The following is a 19,580-nucleotide window of genomic DNA, read 5'->3' on the forward strand; positions in this document are numbered from 1 at the left end:
CATTTCGGGTGACTACCTCTTGAAGCTCATCAACAGAATGCCAAGGGTGTGCGGAGCAGTAATGAAAGCAAAGGGTGGCTACTTTGAATAACTTAGAATATAAGACAAATTTTCAGTTGTTTCACACTTTTTTGTTCAGTATATAATTGGACATGTGTTAATTCATAATTTTGATGCCTTCAGTGTGAATCTACAATTTTCATAGTCATGAAAATAAAGAAAACTCTTTGAATGGGAAGGTGTGTCCAAACTTTTGGTCTGTACTGTATACCAGTCCTTAAAAGGACCTTTGTGGACCTAGTAGCTAGTGATTTGCAGACTGTCCCTCAGTCCCTACACTGATAAAAGACAGCTGCAGAATCGGTCAGCACTCAGCTCAGCAGTCAAGTATAATAGGCTTTCTATAGTTGAAAGAAAGTATATTATACGTGTACAACCTTATATATTGTACACCTATACCAGTCCTTAAAAGGACCTTTGTGCACCTAGTAGCTAGTGATTTGCAGACTGTCCCTCAGTCCCTACACTGATAAAAGACAGCTGCAGAATCGGTCAGCACTCAGCTCAGCAGTCAAGTATAATAGGCTTTCTATATTTGAAAGTACAGTATATTATACCTGTACAACCCTATATACTGTACACCTATACCAGTCCTTAACAGGACCTTTGTGGACCTAATAGTTACAGCTAGTGATTAAACTGACTGTCCCTGCTCCACACAGTGTCCTGTCCCTACACTGACAAAAGACAGCTGCAGAATCGGTCAGCAGTGCACTCAGCAATCAGCAACACAGCAGTCAGCAGCAGTGCACCAGAACCCTAAATATTGTACACCTATACCAGTCCTTAAAAGGACTTTTTTGGACCTAATAGTAATAGCTAGTGATTAAAATGACTGTCCCTGCTCCACACAGCATCCTTTCCCTACACTGACAAAAGACAGAATGTAAAATGGCTGCCAGATCAGGTCTATTTATAAGGTAGGGGGAATGTCCAATTGTCCATGTACTGAAATGTCTCAATTGGCTGTCCTGTACACCATGATGGATGTGTCATTATGGGTGAAAGTTCTTTCACAATGTAAACGCATATGTCTGCCGCACGAACAGCGCCAGAAGTCCGCCGGTTTGGCGAATCGCGAACTAGCAAAGTTCACCGTGAACCGACCGCCGGGCGAACCGCAAGGCCATCCCTAAAGGAGACATCCTTTATACATGGTGGTGGAATCTGCACGCTGAAGATAGTGGATGGATTTTGTGATTAAGCCTTTTGTTATAAACACTGGTGGACTTTCCAATCCATGAATTTTTCTATCTAGAGCGATATTTTTTAGTTTTTAGAGATCACTGCTCTTTTTTGGAAATTGCATCACTTTATTGTTTCACACAGTTTTTTTCATTAGTGCTTTTTAAGATAAATGTTCAAAGAAATTTGCACATATATATCATTTATTTGGCTGTTATGATTCACACCGAGGTTTTAACTTTTTACCATCGGTGTGTCTCATTTATTAATTCATGTTTCACAGCTGTTTGATTTACAGGATTAGCATCATCCTGTATATTTTTTCTGAGTCCACCATGGTTTGCCACTAGGAAGGAGCCGAATACCCCCCCCCCCCCCCCCCATTCGGTTTGCGGCAGAACATGCAAACAGACCAAAAAATTTGTGCGAACACAAGAACCCCATTAAAGTCTAAGGGACTCGAACGTGAAAAATCTAAAGTGCAAGTTTTAAAGGCTAATTTGCAAGTTATTGTCCTAAAAAGTGTTTGGGGACCCGGGTCCTGCCTCAGGGGACATATATCAATGCAAAAAAAGTTTTAAATATTTTTGGGAGCAGTGATTTTAATAAAGCGAAAAAATAAAAGTGAAATATTCTTTTAAATATCGTACCTGGGGGGGTGTCTATAGTATGCCTGTAAAGTGGCGCGTGTTTCCCGTGTTTAGAATAGTCCCTGCACAAAATTACATGCGGTCTGTGCCCTGTTCAGAAGATTTCACCTCACCTTCTGTCCCAATGAGAATTGGATTTTAAAAATCTTGGGTTGTTGTAGGAATAAGGATTGGTGATAAAGCATCAGCGTGGACACCTTTTTCCCATATTAACTCTTACTGGAGAGAATTTACCTTCCTAGGGGTAGATTTCCTCTGACTTCCTGTTGTCTCCCTCCATTTGTAAGTGGGAGTCGTTTGTAATTTCGATCTTTTAAAATAGAGAACTGCCTGTATATACTATACAGCCTCCCCTATACACTCTGCAGAAAATTGGACCTTAGGTGTTGGTGGTACCAGAACACTGTAAGCCCTCGCAGGTACTCTTGGTGGATGCTGTAACGGGCCCTGCTGCGAAAGATTATATCAAGAATTGTAATTACATGCCCCTGTTAAACAGGGGAAGAAATATTGGGCCTTAGGCGGTGATGGTGGTGGTGGCACAACACTGTAAAGCCTCACAGATACCCTTGTTGAGTGCAGGAAAGGGCCCTGCTGTGAAATATTAGATCAAAAGTTTTAATTACATGCCCCTGTTAAACAGGGCATAAAAATTGGGCCTTAGGCGGTGGTGGTGGTGGTGGTGGCACAACACTGTAACTCCTCACAGATACTCTTTTTGGGTGCAGGAATGGGCCCTGCTGTGAATATTAGATCAAAAATTGTAACTACACGCCCCTGTTAAACGGGGGCAGAAAAATTGAGTCTTAGGCAGTGGTGGTGGTGGAGGTGATGGTGGCGGCACAACACTGTAATCCCTCACAGATACCCTTGTTGGGCACAGGAAGGGGCCCTGCTATGAAATATTAGATCAAAAATTTTAATTACACACCCATGTTAAACACGGGCAGAAAATTGGGTCTTAGGCAGTGGTGGTGGTGCCACAACACTGTAACACCTCACAGATTCTGTTGTTGAGTGCAGGAACAGGCCCTGCTGTGAAATATTAGAGCAAATATTATAATTACATGCTCCTGTTAAACAGGGGCAGAAAAATTGGGCTTTAGGCACTGGTAGTGGAGCCACAACTCTGCAACCCCTCACAGATACTCTAGTTGAGTGCAAAAACAAGCCCTGCTGCAAAATATTACAGCAAAAATTATAATTATATGCACCTGTTAAACAGAGGCAGCAAAATTGGGCCTTAGGAACTGATGGTGGTGCCCTGAAACAAATATGTTCTTAGAAGCTATCAACATAAACATTGAGGAGGAATAGGATAGTCACTCAGCATAACAGGATAGTCACTCAGCATAGGCAGTCTTCAAGGGATCTCACATTTATAGAAAAATTAATCGGTTACCTCAGCATCAGGTGCTTGGTAGCTGGGGATCCAAGACTGATTCATTTTTATGAAGGTGAGCCAATCAACTGAGTCTGGACAGGCGCACTCTGATCCGCTACAAAGCCTCCAGCAGCACTGAATGTACGTTCAGAAAGAATGCTGGATGCAGGACAGGCCAGTAGCTCAATTGCATATTGTGCAAGCTCTGGCCAGTGATCCATCCTCAAGACCCAGTAACCCAGTGGATTTTCTGTTGGAAAGGTCTGATCTTGCCCCTAGGTATTCCTGCACCATGTAAATCAGATGCTGGTGATGGTTGCTGGAACCGATCAGACCTTGGGGCTGCAGACTGAAGAATTGTCTGAACGCATCGGCCACGTTCTCCACCGCTCCTTCTTTGACTGACCGAAGCCTCAGCAACACGTTGTCCAGGAGGACCAGGAAATTGTAACATCCCAGGCTCTGGAAACATATTGCACAAACCTTTCTGCAAAGCCTCCCAAAGATGTTTCATCCTCTGCTCCCTCTGCGAAGGCTGGATAAGTTTCGCAACCTTACCCTTGTAACGTGGATCAAGAAGGGTTTCCAGCCAGTAATGATCCCTCTCCTTGATACCACAAATCTGAGAGTCCTTTTGCAGGATCAGGGAAGCCATGCAGCAAATGTTTGCTGAGTCCTCTGGGTCACTAAGGATGACATGATCCACAGCCACCTCCTCCCAGCCACGTAGAAGTCCATGGGTTTCTGGGGACTGAAAACGATCCTTTGAAGACTTCTGCTGATGCTGAGTACTAGGCTCCGCCTCCATGCTGACACAATCCTCATCCTCCTCCTCCTTCTCCTCCTCTTCCTGTGTGATTGGCAGGCCCACAGCAATACTGTCAGGATAAAGGGGGCCTTGAGAGATAAGGAAGTCCTCCTCTTCCTCCCTCTGTTCTGCCTCAAGTGCCCTGTCCATTATTCCATGAAGCGTGTGCTCCAACAGGAAGACAAAAGGGACAGTATCACTGATGCATGCACAGTCACTGCTCACCATCCTTGTGGCCTCCTCAAATGGTGACAGGACAGTATCATGCATCCTTGATCAGTAGCCACTGGCATGGCAAAAAAAATCCAAGCTCCCCTGACCCTGTCCTGGTGCCATACTCACACAGGTACTCATTGATGACCCTCTGCTGTGTGTGGAGCCAATGCAGCATTGCCAACGTTGAGTTCCACCTGGTGGGCATGTCACAAATGAGGCGGTTCTTGGGCAGGTTGCATTCCTTTTGAAGGTAAGCCAGCCAAGCACTGGCATTATATGACCAGTTGAAATGCCCACAGACTTTCCTGGCCTGCCTCAGGAGATCATGTAAGCCCAGGTACCTGCACAAGAACCGCTGCACCACCCAGTTAAGGACGTGAGCCAAACAGGGAACATGGGTCAAGTGTCCATGTCAGAGGGCGGAGAGGACGTTGGTGCCATTGTCACAAACCACCATTCCTGCCTGAAGCTAGAGTGCTGTCCCCTAAGCAGACCAACTCAAGCACCGCATGGCATCTTTTTGCTTGAGTGCTAGCATAACCCCTTGAACGCCTACAGAGCACCGCTGGTTCAGAGGAGAACTCTGCAGAGGAAGAGGCCATAGAGGAAGAAAAAGAGGAGGGGGTGGAGGAGGGAGGTGTGGCAGAATCACCACTTCTAGCATTTTGGAGGTGTGGTGGCGGAACAAGCTCCAACAATACTGCACCCTTTCCTGCATCCTTCCCAGCTGCCAGCAGTCTTAGAATGCAGTGGATATATATATGTAGGAGACTGTGTATATATTTTCTGCAAATCACTGAATCACCTGCCTGCCAGAAGTATAGTAGAAACAGTGAGTACACCAGAAACAGACTGCAGTGAGATCTAGCTAAACTGTATGCAGTGGATATATATATATATATATATATATATATATATATATAGTTCCTTGCAAAAGTATTCGGCCCCCTTGAACTTTTCAATCTTTTGCCACATTTCAGGCTTCAAACATAAAGATATAAAATTTAAATTTTTTGTGAAGAATCACCAACAAGTGGGACACAATCGTGAAGTGGAACGAAATCTATTGGATATTTTAACCACTTCCCGACCGCCGCACGACGATGTACGTCGACAGAATGGCACGGGCAGGCATAAGGGCTTACATGTACGTCCTTGCCTGCCCGCGGGTCGGGGGCCCGATCGGGCCCCCGCCCGGTGCCTGCGGCGGTCGGTATTCGTTCGGGAGCGATCCCGGACGAGGGGACGGCCATTCATTCATGGCCACCCCCTCGCGATCGCTCCCGACGAATGAAAATGGTCCGTGACATCACTTCCTCTCCTGTAATGTAAACACAGGAGAGGAAGTGATGTAATCTCTCCTCCGTGTCGGTATTTTTCGTTCCGACACCGAGGAGAGAGGATCGGTGAGTTGCACAAGCACTACACTACACAGTAGAACATGCCAGGCACACTCACACCCCCCCGATCACCCCCCCAATTACCCCTGCCCCCCAGTCACAGTGACACCAATGTCATTTTTTTTTTTTTTTTGCATTGGTGTCATTTGTGACTGTAATAACTGTTAGGGCAGTTAGGGTTAGCCCCCTTTAGTTCTAATGTACCCCCCTAACCCCCCCAATAAAGGTTTAACCCCGTGATCACCCCCCGTCGCCAGTGTCACTAAGGCTGGGTTCACATTGCAGCGGTTTATGAGAACGAATGTGATTCGCACCGCACTGCAGTGCAAATCACATCCGATCTCTGTGCGATTCGAGTTCAGCCATACAGATAGTATGGCTGAATTCGCATCGCACCCGCCGCACCTGCCGCAAATTCGCACGGGACCCTTTTTTTGGCCCGCAGCAGAATCGGATCGCATGGGTGTTCACACCATGCGATCCGAGTTTGCAGATCGCACTGCGATATGCGAACTGATCTGGGGGTGTCATTAACATTTCACTGACACTCCCAGCAGTTCGCATAGGGCAGTGTGAACTGCCGCCGGGAGGCGTGCGATGCGGGAACCCGCCGCGGATTCGTGGCGTTCCCGCATCGCTCCAGTGTGAACCCAGCCTAATAAGCGATCGTTTTTCTGATCGCTGTATTAGTGTCACAGGTGACGCTAGTTAGGCAGGTAGGTATTTAGGTTCGCCGCAGCTTTTTATAGCGCCAGGGACCCCCATATACTACCGCATAAAGCCCCCTGATTGCCCCCTAGTTAACCCTTTCACCAGTGATCACCATATAACTGTTACAGGTGACGCTGATTGGTTAGTTATTTTTTTATAGTTTCAGGGCACCCGCCATTTATTACCTAATAAAGGTTTAACCCCCTGATCACCCGGCGGGTGTCATTTGTGACTGTAATAACTGTTAGGGCAGTTAGGGTTAGCCCCCTTTAGTTCTAAGGTGCCCCCCTAACCCCCCCAATAAAGGTTTAACTCCGTGATCACCCCCCGTCGCCAGTGTCACTAAGGCTGGGTTCACATTGCAGCGGTTTATGAGAACGGATGTGATTCGCACCGCACTGCAGTGCAAATCACATCCGATCTCTGTGCGATTCGAGTTCAGCCATACAGATAGTATGGCTGAATTCGTGTCGCACCCGCCGCACCCGCCGCAAACTAGCACGGGACCCTTTTTTTGGTCCGCAGCAGAATCGGATCGCATGGGTGTTCACACCATGCGATCCGAGTTTGCAGATCGCACTGCGATATGCAAACTGATCTGGGGGTGTCATTAACATTTCACTGACACTCCCAGCAGTTCGCATAGGGCAGTGTGAACTGCCGCCGGGAGGCATGTGATGCGGGAACCCGCCGCGGATTCGTGGCGTTCCCGCATCGCTCCAGTGTGAACCCAGCCTAATAAGCGATCGTTTTTCTGATCGCTGTATTAGTGTCACAGGTGACGCTAGTTAGGCAGGTAGGTATTTAGGTTCGCCGCAGCTTTTTATAGCACCAGGGACCCCCATATACTACCGCATAAAGCCCCCTGATTGCCCCCTAGTTAACCTTTTCATTAGTGATCACCATATAACTGTTACAGGTGACACTGGTTGGTTAGTTATTTTTTTATAGTTTCAGGGCACCCGCCATTTATTACCTAGTCTCACTAGTGTACCCCTAAATTTAGGGGTGTCTACTTTCCAAAATGGGGTCATTTGGGGGGGGTTTGTGCCATCTTGGCATTTTATGGCCTTCAAAACTGTAACGCCCTTAGAAAGCCTGAAGGCGGTGCTTGGTTTTCGGGGCCCCGTACGCGGCTAGGCTCCCAAAAAGTCCCACATATGTGGTATCCCCGTACTCAGGAGAAGCAGCAGAATTAATTTTGGGGTGTCATTTCACATATGCCCATGGCATGCGTGAGCAATATATCATTTAGTGACAACTTTGTGAAAAAAAAAAAAAAAAGTTTGTAATTTTCCCGCAACTTGTGGCAAAATATAAAATATTCCATGGACTCAACATGCCTCTCAGCAAATAGCTTGGGGTGTCTACTTTCTAAAATGGGGTCATTTGTGGGGGTTTTGTGCCATCTTGGCATTTTATGGCCTTCAAAACTGTAATAGGTAGTGAGGAGTGAAGTCAAATATTTACGCCCTTAGAAAACCTGAAGGCGGTTCTTGGTTTTCGAGGCTCCCAAAAAGTCCCACATATGTGGTATCCCCGTACTCAGGAGAAGCAGCAGAATTTATTTTGGGGTGTCATTTCACATATGCCCATAGCATGTGTGAGCAATATATCATTTAGTGACAACTTTGTGAAAAAAAATAAAAAAAAATTAAAGTTTGTAATTTTCCCGCAACTTGTGGCAAAATATAAAATATTCCATGGACTCAAAATGCCTCTCAGCAAATAGCTTGGGGTGTCTACTTTCTAAAATGGGGTCATTTGTGGGGGTTTTGTGCCATCTTGGCATTTTATGGCCTTCAAAACTGTAATAGGTAGTGAGAAGTGAAATCAAAAATTTACGCCCTTAGAAAGCCTGAAGGCGGTGCTTGGTTTTCGGGGCCCCGTACGCGGCTAGGCTCCCAAAAAGTCCCACATATGTGGTATCCCCGTACTCAGGAGAAGCAGCAGAATTTATTTTGGGGTGTCATTTCACATATGCCCATAGCATGTGTGAGCAATATATCATTTAGTGACAACTTTGTGTAAAAAAAAAAAAAAAAAAAAAATATTCAATGGGCTCAACATGCCACTTATCAATTTCCTTAGGGTGTCTACTTTCCAAAATGGGGTCATTTGGGGGGGTTTTGTACTGCCCTGCCATTTTAGCACCTCAAGAAATGAGATAGGCAGTCGTAAACTAAAAGATGTGTAAATTCCAGAAAACTTACCTTAGTTTGTAGATGTGACAACTTTTGCGCAAACCAATAAATATACAATTATTGACTTTTTTTTTACCAAAGACATGTGGCTGAATACATTTTGGCCTAAATGTATGACTAAAATTGAGTTTATTGGATTTTTCTAATAACAAAAAGTAGAAAATATCATTTTTTTTCAAAATTTTCGGTCTTTTTACGTTTATATCGCAAAAAATAAAAATCGCAGAGGCAATCAAATACCATCAAAAGAAAGCTCTATTTGTGGGAAGAAAAGGACGCAAATTTTGTTTGGGTACAACATTGCATGACCGCGCAATTACCAGTTAAAGCAGCGCAGTGCCAAATTGTAAAAAGACCTCTGGTCATTTACCAGCAAAATGGTCCGGTCTGAAAGTGGTTAAACTTTTTTAGCAAATAAAAAACTTGTGGTGCGTGCAAAATTATTCGGCCCCTTTACTTTCAGTGCAGCAAAATCACTCCAGAAGTTCAGCGAGGATCTCTGAATGATCCAATGTTGTCCTAAATGACTGATGGTGATAAATAGAATCCACCTGTGTGTAATCAAGTCTCTGTATAAATGCACCTGCTCTGTGATAGTCTCAGGGTTCTGTTGAAAGCGCAGAGAGCATCATGAAGACCAAGGAACACACCAGGCAGGTCCGTAATACTGTTGTGGAGAAGTTTAAAGCCGGATTTGGATACAAAAAGATTTCCCAAGCTTTAAACATCCCAAGGAGCACTGTGCAAGTAATCATTTTGAAATGGAAGGAGTATCAGACCACTGCAAATCTACCAAGACCTGGCCGTCCCTCTAAACTTTCAGCTCAGACAAGGAGAAGACTGATCAGAGATGCAGCCAAGAGGCCCATGATCACTCTGGATGAACTGCAGAGAACTACAGCTGAGGTGGGAGAGTCTGTCCATAGGACAACAATCAGTCGTACACTGCACAAATCTGGCTTTTATGGAAGAGTGGCAAGAAGAAAGCCAAATTTCTCAAAGATATCCAGAAAAAGTCTCATCTAAAGTTTGCCACAAGCCACCTGGGAGACACACCAAACATGTGGAAGAAGGTGCTCTGGTCAGATGAAACCAAAATCCAACTTTTTGCCCACAATGAAAAAACGATATGTTTGGCGTAAAAGCAACACAGCTCATCACCCTCAACACACCATCCCCACTGTCAAACATGGTGGTGGCAGCATCATGGTTTGGGCCTGCTTTTCTTCAGCAGGGACAGGAAAGATGGTTAAAATTGAGGGGAAGATGGATGCAGCCAAATACAGGACCATTCTGGATGAAAACCTGTTGGAGTCTGCAAAAGACCTGAAACTGGGACGGAGATTTATCTTCCAACAAGACAATGATCCCAAACATACAGCAAAATCTACAAAGGAATGGTTCACAAATAAATGTATCCAGGTGTTAGAATGGCCAAGTCAAAGTCCAGACCTGAATCCAATCGAGAATCTGTGGAAAGAGCTGAAAACTGCTGTTCACAAATGCTCTCCATCCAATCTCACTGAGCTCGAGCTGTTTTGCAAGGAAGAATGGGCAAGAATTTCAGTCTCTCAATGTGCAAAACTGATAGAGACATACCCCAAGCGACTTGCAGCTGTAACGCAGCAAAAGGTGGCTCTACAAAGTATTAACGCAAGGGGGCCGAATAATTTTTTTTATTTAAAAAGGTTTCAAAAATCCAATAGATTTCGTTCCACTTAACAATTGTGTCCCACTTGTTGGTGATTCTTCACAAAAAATAAAAATGTTATATCTTTATGTTTGAAGCCTGAAATGTAGCAAAAGGTTGAAAAGTTCAAGGGGGCCGAATACTTTCGCAAGGCACTGTATATATATATATAAATATATATATATATATATATATATATATATATATATATATATATATATACTGTGGGGATCGAAAGTTTGGGCACCCCAGGTAAAAATGTGCATTAATGTGCATAACGAAGCCAAGGAAAGATGGAAAAATCTTCAAATGGCATCAAATTACAGATTAGACATTCTTATAATATGTCAAAATTAAGTTAGATTTTATTTCCATCATTTACACTTTCAAAATTACAGAAAACAAAAAATTGGTGTCTGCAAAAGTTTGGGCACCCTGCAGAATTTATAGCATGCACTGCCCCCTTTGCAAAGCTGAGACCTGCCAGTGTCATGGATTGTTCTCAATCATTGTCTGGGAAGACCAGGTGATGTCAATCTCAAAGGTATTAAATGGCCAGACTCATCTGACCTTGCCTCAACAATCAGCACCATGGGTTCTTCTAAGCAGTTGTCTAGAAAACTGAAACTGAAAATAGTTGACACTCACAAAGCTGGAGAAGGCTATAAGAAGATAGCAAAGCGTTTTCAGATGTCAATATCCTCTGTTCGGAATGTAATTAAGAAATGGCAGTAATCAGGAACAGTGGAAGTTAAAGCAAGATCTGGAAGACCAAGAAAAATATCAGACAGAACAGCTCACAGGATTGTGAGAAAAGTAATTCAAAACCCACGTTTGACTGCACGATCCCTCCAGAAAGATATGGCAGCCACTGTAGTTGTGGTACACTATTCCACTATAAAGAGATACTTGTACAAATATGGTCTTCATGGAAGAGTCCTCAGAAGAAAACCTCTTCTATGTCCTCACCACAAAAATCAGCGTTTCAACTTTGCAAATGAACATATAGACAAGCCTGAGGCATTTTGGAAAGTTCTGTGGACCGCTGAGGTTAAAATAGAACTTTTTGGCCGGAATGAGCAAAGGTACGTTTGGAGAAGAAAGGGCACAGAATTTAATGAAAAGAACCTCTGTGTAACTGTTAAGCATGGGGGTGGATCAATCATGCTTTGGGGTTGTATTGTAGCCAGTGGCACAGGGAACATTTCACGAGTAGAAGGAAAAATGGATTCAATAAAATTTCAGCAAATTTTGGATGGTAACTTGATGCCATCTGTGAAAAAGCTGACGTTAAAGAGAGGATGGCTTCTACAAATGGATAAGGATCCTAAACACACCTCAAAATCCACATCAAGAGGCGTAAACTGAAGGTTTTGCCATGGCCTTCACAATCTCCTGACCTCAACATTATTGAAAATCTATGGATAGACCTTAAAAGAGCAGTGCGTGACAGACAGCCCAGAAATCTTAAAGAACTGGAACACTTTTGTAAGGAAAAATGGGCAAAGATACCTCAAACAAGAATTGAAAGACTCTTGGCTGGCTACAAAAAGCGTTTACAAGCTGTGATACTGTCATGGTTATGCAATAGAGTTTGTTTGCTTACCTATTTCCATGTGTTCATCTCTAGAGACCAGTCGACCCTCATCTGACTGCTTTTGTAATCCATCCTCTGGCATGACTCCACCCTAGCTCCTATCAGAGAACTCTATATTAACCTGTGCACTGCAGGCCAACCCTGCTGATCAACCATTGTGTATTCCTTTGTGTGTTTAGCTTCCTGTTACCTGCCATGTGCTCGTCTGTTGTTCCGTTACCGACTTCGGCGTGTCCTTGACTATCCCTGTTTGCCTGTGATCCTGACCTATTGGTGTGTCCCTGACTATTCCTGTCTGCTTGTGGCCCCGACCTTGGCTTTATCCCTCACTATCCCTGTCCTCCTGTTGCCTACTGTGGGTGCGAGCTGGGGGACCCTGGGGGTCGCGACCTGGAGCCAGTTGCAGCCAAGTCCATCCTCACCCCTAGAGGCTCTGGTGAACACCTGCTGGCTCTTAGACTCCATGCCCCAGGGAATCTTACGCTCTAAGATCTAAGATCGGTGGGATCTGTCTCCCGTCCGCAGCAGTCAGCCTTAGGGTCCACAACCTTGCGGTGCACTCCTGATCCCTTCGGTGTGCATCTGTCACCTTGCCTCAAGGTGACTTGACAGATACTTGCCAAAGGGGGCAGTACAAGATATTAACTCTGCAGGGTGCCCAAACTTTTGCAGAAGCCATTTTTTTGTTTTCTGTCATTTTAAAAGTGAAAATGATGGAAATAAAATCTAACTTTTTTGACATATTATAAGAATGTCTAATCTCTAATTTGATGCCATTTGGAGATTTTTCCATTTTTCCTTGGCTTCGTTATGCATATTAATACACATTTTTACCTGGGGTGCCTAAACTTTCAATCCCCACTGTATATATATCCACTGCATACAGTTTTGCTATATCTCACTGCAGTCTGTTTCTGGTGTACTCACTGTTTCTTGTATTGTATATATAATATATATATGAAATACACTGTAGTTAACTGAATCACCTGCCTGCCAGAGGTATAGTAGAAACAGTACACCACCAGAAACGGACTGCAGTGAGATCTAGCTAAAATGTGTTCATTGGATATATATATATGTATGTAGCGCCCACCACCTTTAGGTGGGTGCTAAATAGTTTAGATAAGGTAAGTGTTAGGTAAATTTAACCAGGGCCTTCCACTTAAGACCTGGTTGGCTGCTTTGGGAGAGGGGAGTGACAGAGTAGAGAGGGGAGGGTGTGGCCACCTGCATTCTGCCCTAAAAGATCTCCCTTACTTTCCATTGGAAATGTTCTGGAAAGAAGGCAGGCTGGGGACTGGAGTGCTGGCAGTTTGTATGGAGAGCCCTGGACCAATCATTAAATTGTATTGGCAGGGGCAGGCCTTACATATAAACTGGGGGTCACATGCTCCGGGGGAGGAATAGGAAGAGTCTGGAGCAGAGAAGGAGCAGAAATGTAATCCACAAGGAGCAGGCTTGAAGGCCTGGGGGTTCAGAGACCCCAGCGCTGGATAGCAGGAACAGACTTGAAGGCCTGAGGGTTCAAAGACCTCAGTGCTGGATAGTTCAAGAACCACAGCAACAATGTAACTCCGGGAAAGTGGACCAGGCATCCCAACCTGGAATGTATCCGACCATGCATAGCGGGAAGTAGCTGCAAAGAGGACGCATTAGACTGGGATCGACCTTCTGTGGCAATCACGGGCCGTCGATGGGAGTGCAAGCCAGCGGTGTTTATTCGTCCAGGGCTTTCCTGAACTTAGGCGGGACGACTGCAGGAGTCAAGATAGGCAGGTGAGGCCTGGGGCTTCTAGCATCCATTTACCACAATGTCATTCAGAGGGGCATTGGTCAGTTCACTATAGGAAATGACATTTAATACCATTAGGAACCAGAAAGTAAGAGGCAGCTCATATTTCCCTGATCAACATGTAACATACTGCAAGCAAGGGAATAAAAGTTTCTGTTCAAAGTTTAATGGACTGTCAGCTGTTTTGTGAAATTCGTGCAGGGGTGGAAGAATGGATGCAGTTAACAGAAAGGTATATATATATATATATATATATATATATATATATATATATATATATACACTGCAGCTAACTGAATCACCTAACTGCCAGAAATATAGTAGAAACAGTACACCAGCAGGAACGGACTGCAGTGAGATCTAGCTAAACTGTATGCAGTGGAAAAAAAAAAAATATATATATATATATATATATATATATATTAGACTGACTGTATCTATATATATATATATATATATATATATATATATATATGAAATGCACTGCAGCTAACTGAATAATCTGCCTGCCTGCCTGCTCAATGTAAATTACACTCTCATCTTTTAGGCGAGCTATACTTATTATAGGCTTCTGTTATAGGGTGCTGGACAACCAGGCCAAAAGTCATCTAGTTTTCTCCCCCTGCTCAAAGATGGGCTGTGTTTGTGCCAATTGTTGCTTTTTTTCCTTTGCCACCCATTTGAGGACCGCCTCTCGCTAAGCCGCCTGCATATCTAGACAGGTAATAGGGTTCCTAGAGAGAACGTATTGAGACTCGAGGGTGAGTGCCTTGGCCTCAGGATCCTCAATAGTTATAGCTGCATTTTGAGGGGCTTGGGAAATAGAGGACTGGTAACAACCCCTAATATAGTAAATCTATTCAACACTTGCGCTGAAGTACTAAATAAAAATGAAAATAAGACTGCAGCCACTGTGCAAAGGTGCTATAATCTTAAAAGTTATAGAAAGTATAATGCACATCCTAATGATTAGTGCCATGTACATCAATTTGTTTGTGATGTACAAATCAAAATACAACAAAATTATATATAATATAATATGCACAAATCTGTGAAGTGCTTGGTGCTTCTATAAAAAAAAAAACGTGCAACGATGCTCCAAAACTTTTCAAAATGTGAGGTGACTCCCCCTTTGGTGACCTCACTCACCAAAAACAATAGACCCTCAGCTTCGCAGTCTGGGATCAAAGTGATCTATTGATCAGGGGGTATGCAGGAGGGTTCCTCAGTAAACTCTTTCAAGAGGGTGATTTACGACAGAAAGGATATGCCACACACTCCATAGAAGAGAAAATAGAGAAAAAACACAAAGACAGGCATCAGTAAAAAACATCCGAGTTTGCCACTGTATGGTGTGTGCTCCACAGAGGCGGAAATTGCGGTAATGGTTAACATGAACCGGAAGTACGTTGACGTGCTTTGCCCCTCCTCCAGGGCTTCGATGTACTTCCAGTTCATGTTAACCATTGATGCAATTTCCACCTCCGTGGAAAGCATGCCATATGTCATATGTCAGGGATTTATGTATCAAGATGCTAACCCCCCTGGCATAACCAGAGTAAGTAGCATTATGATAATGCCCCATCCAGGGTTTTTTAAGGCATAACACTTTTCTGCCCACCAGATTGGTCTCCTGTAAAATACATACATGAGGATTATGCTTTTGAGAAAAGTCATAACCAGGGAGCACTTGATCTTGTCATTGAGACCCCTGACATTCCAGGAGATAAATCGTATGGGGACCATACAGTAATTAGAAGGAAAGTACCATTAGGGTAGAAATCAGTCACATGACCCGGAAAGAGAGGTCCCATCGTCAATATAGATGACCCTTGAGCGATTTCACCTGCCGCCCAGCCACCCATCAGTACTTGAATTATACTATAGATCACCAAAAAGGGAAGACCACTGCATTGAACAAATTAAAACAAAAAAGGAATAAACAAAAACATACATTTCAACACCCCCCAACCCGCCTCCCCCCCCCCCCTGCACATTAGAAAAAAACGAGAGGGCCTAACCCCAAAACCTTCACAACTAATAAATCCCTAACAGCTAGCGAGCAGGAAACATAAATATCTGGACAATGCGATCAATGAAACCCGCTGGCAATAGCCAGGAACACCTGTAGAAAAAAAATAAAGTGATTTTATGCAGTATGAAAAAAAAAACACCTAGTACAAACTAGGGGCACAGACTTGGTTGCTTGTAACACAGCATAATGTAATGCAATCCTGGGTAAACGTGTCCCCATCGGCAGCCAACAGTCAGGGAGAGATCCATGGGACCCATGTACCGGGTGTAGGATGGTAGAAGGATCATGGCTGCAGGTCCCATCAGAGTGCGGCTGTCAATGTCACAGATGGAATGGCTGCCACGGCCCATAAGTCACCCCATGAAAAAAAAAATACAACCTGGGCAGTCCCTCCAGGAACAACAAAATAGAGAGAGCCCAGGGGGACACAGCAGTACCAGGGACAGGATAACAGAGTTCCATCCAACCACCGCTGGTGCCAAATAACTCAGTGTGGACAGCCATGGGTAGTAAGCCCGAGGAAAGTGTACCACATGCAAACTCTAGGCCCCAAGATGGCGGGGGCAGACTCCCAACAGGGGACAAAAAAATGATTGAAGAAGCAAAGATAGAGGCCTCAAGGTATAGTTACCGTGTTCTGGGCAGATTATCAAGCCACTGGGAGGCATCCTTGGAGGAATCTTGTAGACTCCCCATTCACGATGCAAAGATGGGCCGGGAAGAGCATACTATATTTCAGCCCTCAGGTACGGAGTTGAACCTTTACATGGTCGAAGGTTCTGCGGAGCTTCTGCATTTCAATGGAGTAATCCGGGAAAAGCATACGTTTTGTATTCTCAAACTGCAGCTCCTCTTTCTTCCATGCCTCCCGGAGTGCGAGGTCTCGGTCCCTGAAGTTCAGTAGCCGGAATATAAAGGTGCGTGGTGGGGAGCCCTGTGGGCCATGCACAGGCGGCATCCTGTGGGCTCTTTCCACGACAAATTGAGGGGAAAATTGCACCCAAAAGAGAAGCATGTGGAGAAGATGTTCCGCAAAGACAGTGAAATCTTGCCCCTCAGCTCCCTCCGGTAGGCCAACCACCCGGCGACTCCAATTATAACTATCCTCTGCACGGGACTCCAGGGCCTTCATCTTAACCTGCAAGGTATGTATTGAGGCCCGTTGAATCCTCTGACTCATCCACTCGCCTCTCCGCCTCCCCCAGGTGATCGCAGAATTGATCCATGTCTCTCCTCATCAGCCCAAAGTCAGTTTGCAGGAGATTGATTTTTTTCTGTCAGCATGGTTTTGCAGCTAGTAATAGCCTGCATGAGGGCCGTGAAGTGGTCTTCCTCCAGGGTAGCAGGATCCGTCGGAGCAGTCTGTGTCGCCATATATTTAGGTGGCGCGCAGGAGTCTGTTTCTTTTGCTATGGGGAGGCCTTAGAAGCAGAGGCACCTCTTTGCTCGGAACCCGTTTTCCCCTTTCTCATACCCAGAGTTCCCCCGGGATAGAGAACGGGTGCCAATTGTAAGTGAATCCCAATTAAATATGGATAAAAGAAGCAGGTGTGGAAAAACAAAAAAATTAATTCCCCATGGGGTTTTAGAGCAGCAAAAGAAGGACCAATTACTTTTATGAAAGCAAATAAGCTCAAATTCTCAGGTGTGTGCCCTTTTTCCCTAAAGAAGCAGGAGTATGCAGCGTTATGATCACACGCGTTCGCTCAGGTTGCCAACTTGACCTCGCCTATAAATTTTCGTATTTCATTTTTTAGGTGATATATCAGAGCAGCTCACCCTCCAGTAATTTGATATGTGTGTACAATCTATTTTAATGGGTAGAAATATGTTACCATAAGGTACCTTTTACAATGTATGGCACCACAATGCAACTCACAGATTGACGTAGTCAGTAAGGTTGAATAAAGACACCAGTCCATCCAGTTCAACCTGAAGTGCGTTACCTTGTTGTGGTAATGCAGTTTACTGCATGCACAGATAGGTGTGCATCCAACCTAAGCATATTCTGGTGGCCCAAGACCCCGGCACCAGAAAAAAAAATATTTAAAACAGCACCGTAATATATTTCCATATTGCGAATTGTAATGTGACGTGACAGGTCCAAATCGCATGACAAGTCGCACCGTATTGTCGGCAATGGAACTGTTCAAAGATTTGGAAAAAGGGTTCCTGCACTATTTTTTGCGAATTTAGGTGCAACTTGCGTAGACATCTGTGCATGAAGTTGCAAGATGTGAGCCAAGTCTCACCTGAAGTCGCACTGACATGTGGCTTTGAAATCGTGTGATTTCAAGTGAAGTCGCACGATTTCAAAATTGGATTTGGTGAGAACGAGGGCCAAAGGTTTCCTTTAAAATACATCTAAACCTAAAACATTTTTTTATTATTATTAGTTTTGGCTATAGTAGTTAATGCTTTCAATTCCAGTTCAGGTTGTTATTTTTTTTGTTTTGTTTTTTGTGTTCCATTGAGATTTTCCTTTATTTCTCAACCTGTAAACACAACGAGAAATAAAAGGAAATCTCTTAAAAGTGAGGAAAGTCCCCTCTTAGCCCTTGTACACACGGTCGGAAATTCCGACAACCAAATCCATCAGATTTTGTCCAACGGATTTTGTCCGAAACTGTTGCATACACACGGTCGGATAAAGTTGTCGGAAAATCCGATCGTTCAGAACGTGATGACGTTATTTCGTTATGACGGGACTACGTTCACGCTAGTAGCCAATAGCTTTGGTGTAGGAATTTGATCTGAGCATGCGTGGCACTTTGTCCGATCGGAATTCTCTACACATGATCGATTACCAACAAGCTGGAAAACTTGGTCCGTCGGATACTCCGACGGAAACAGTCCGATGGAGACCACACACAGTCGGAATATCCGACAAAAGGGTCCGATCTGACACATTCCGTCGGAATCTCCGACCGTGTGTACAAGGGCATAGATAGCTGGCACCTAGAACAAGTGTTCACCACTGCTGAAAAAAAAAGTTTTTGGTTTTTAGGTAAACTTTTGTGTAAAACATTTCAAAATCCAAGTGAAATGTCCTCATTTGTTTTTTTTTTGTTTTTTTGTTAAGTATTTAATAAATATTAATATATGCCCCAATCTGACTTTTTGCTGTCTCTCTCTATTTACAGATGAAGAAAACATGACATGTACAACGCCTGCGCATATTCATGGAGAATTATTAAAAAACACTGAAAAACATATTAATCTAATGTGCTTCACCAACCTATATGAAAAAGACTACATTTTCCTCATGCTGGTGGGGTTTGTCATATTTGGCTCTGGTACAGTCGTGGCTTGGATAACTGGTGTCTGTATTGTGATCTATGACCGACTGTGTGGCAGCAGTGAGGACGATGAAGATGAAGAAGATGAAGAACCTCCTCCACCCCCAAAACCAAAGAAAAAAGAAGAAGCCTAAGCAGACACAAACATGACAAGTCTGCTTTCCATCAGATTATACCACTTTATTTAATAGCACAGAAATCTTTAGATGTAAGCTAAGTATCAAACTATTAAAATCAATTCCACACTTCAACACTTCTTTTTTATGTAAAATTGATGCAGTGATAAGAGATTCTATGTTCCATAAAATGGAAACTGAATGAAAGTTATATAAGATGCTGCTGTGTAAGTGTTTTCTACTCTCGATATATGGATTGCTGCATGCAGGGCTGTCTTTAATATTGATTGGACCCTGGACAAAAAAAATTATTGGGGGCCCCCCTCCATGCAGTTTCACTCTTGTTTCGATCAATGGCAATGCTGATTTTAATTTTTTTACCAACTACCAATATAAAGAGGAGTTTCAACACTGGCCACCAATGTAATAGGGG

General features: G+C 43.9%; 1 protein-coding gene across 1 annotated transcript in view; it reads left to right on the plus strand.

The window, feature by feature from the left end:
* LRRC52 (leucine rich repeat containing 52) overlaps nucleotides 1-19,282 on the plus strand; it is a 238,726-nt gene extending 219,444 nt beyond the window's left edge. Inside the window, exon 2 of the mRNA XM_077452627.1 lies at nucleotides 18,876-19,282. Coding sequence (XP_077308753.1) covers nucleotides 18,876-19,165 — 290 coding nt within the window. The 3' untranslated portion in view covers nucleotides 19,166-19,282. The remainder of the gene's footprint in view (nucleotides 1-18,875) is intronic.
* The last annotated feature ends 298 nt before the right edge of the window (nucleotides 19,283-19,580 follow it).

This window comes from Lithobates pipiens, unplaced genomic scaffold (assembly GCF_037356315.1).
Source record: "Lithobates pipiens isolate NorthernLeopardFrog02 unplaced genomic scaffold, aLitPip1_a1.2 Scaffold_23, whole genome shotgun sequence".
Classification (NCBI taxonomy): Eukaryota; Metazoa; Chordata; class Amphibia; order Anura; family Ranidae; genus Lithobates; species Lithobates pipiens.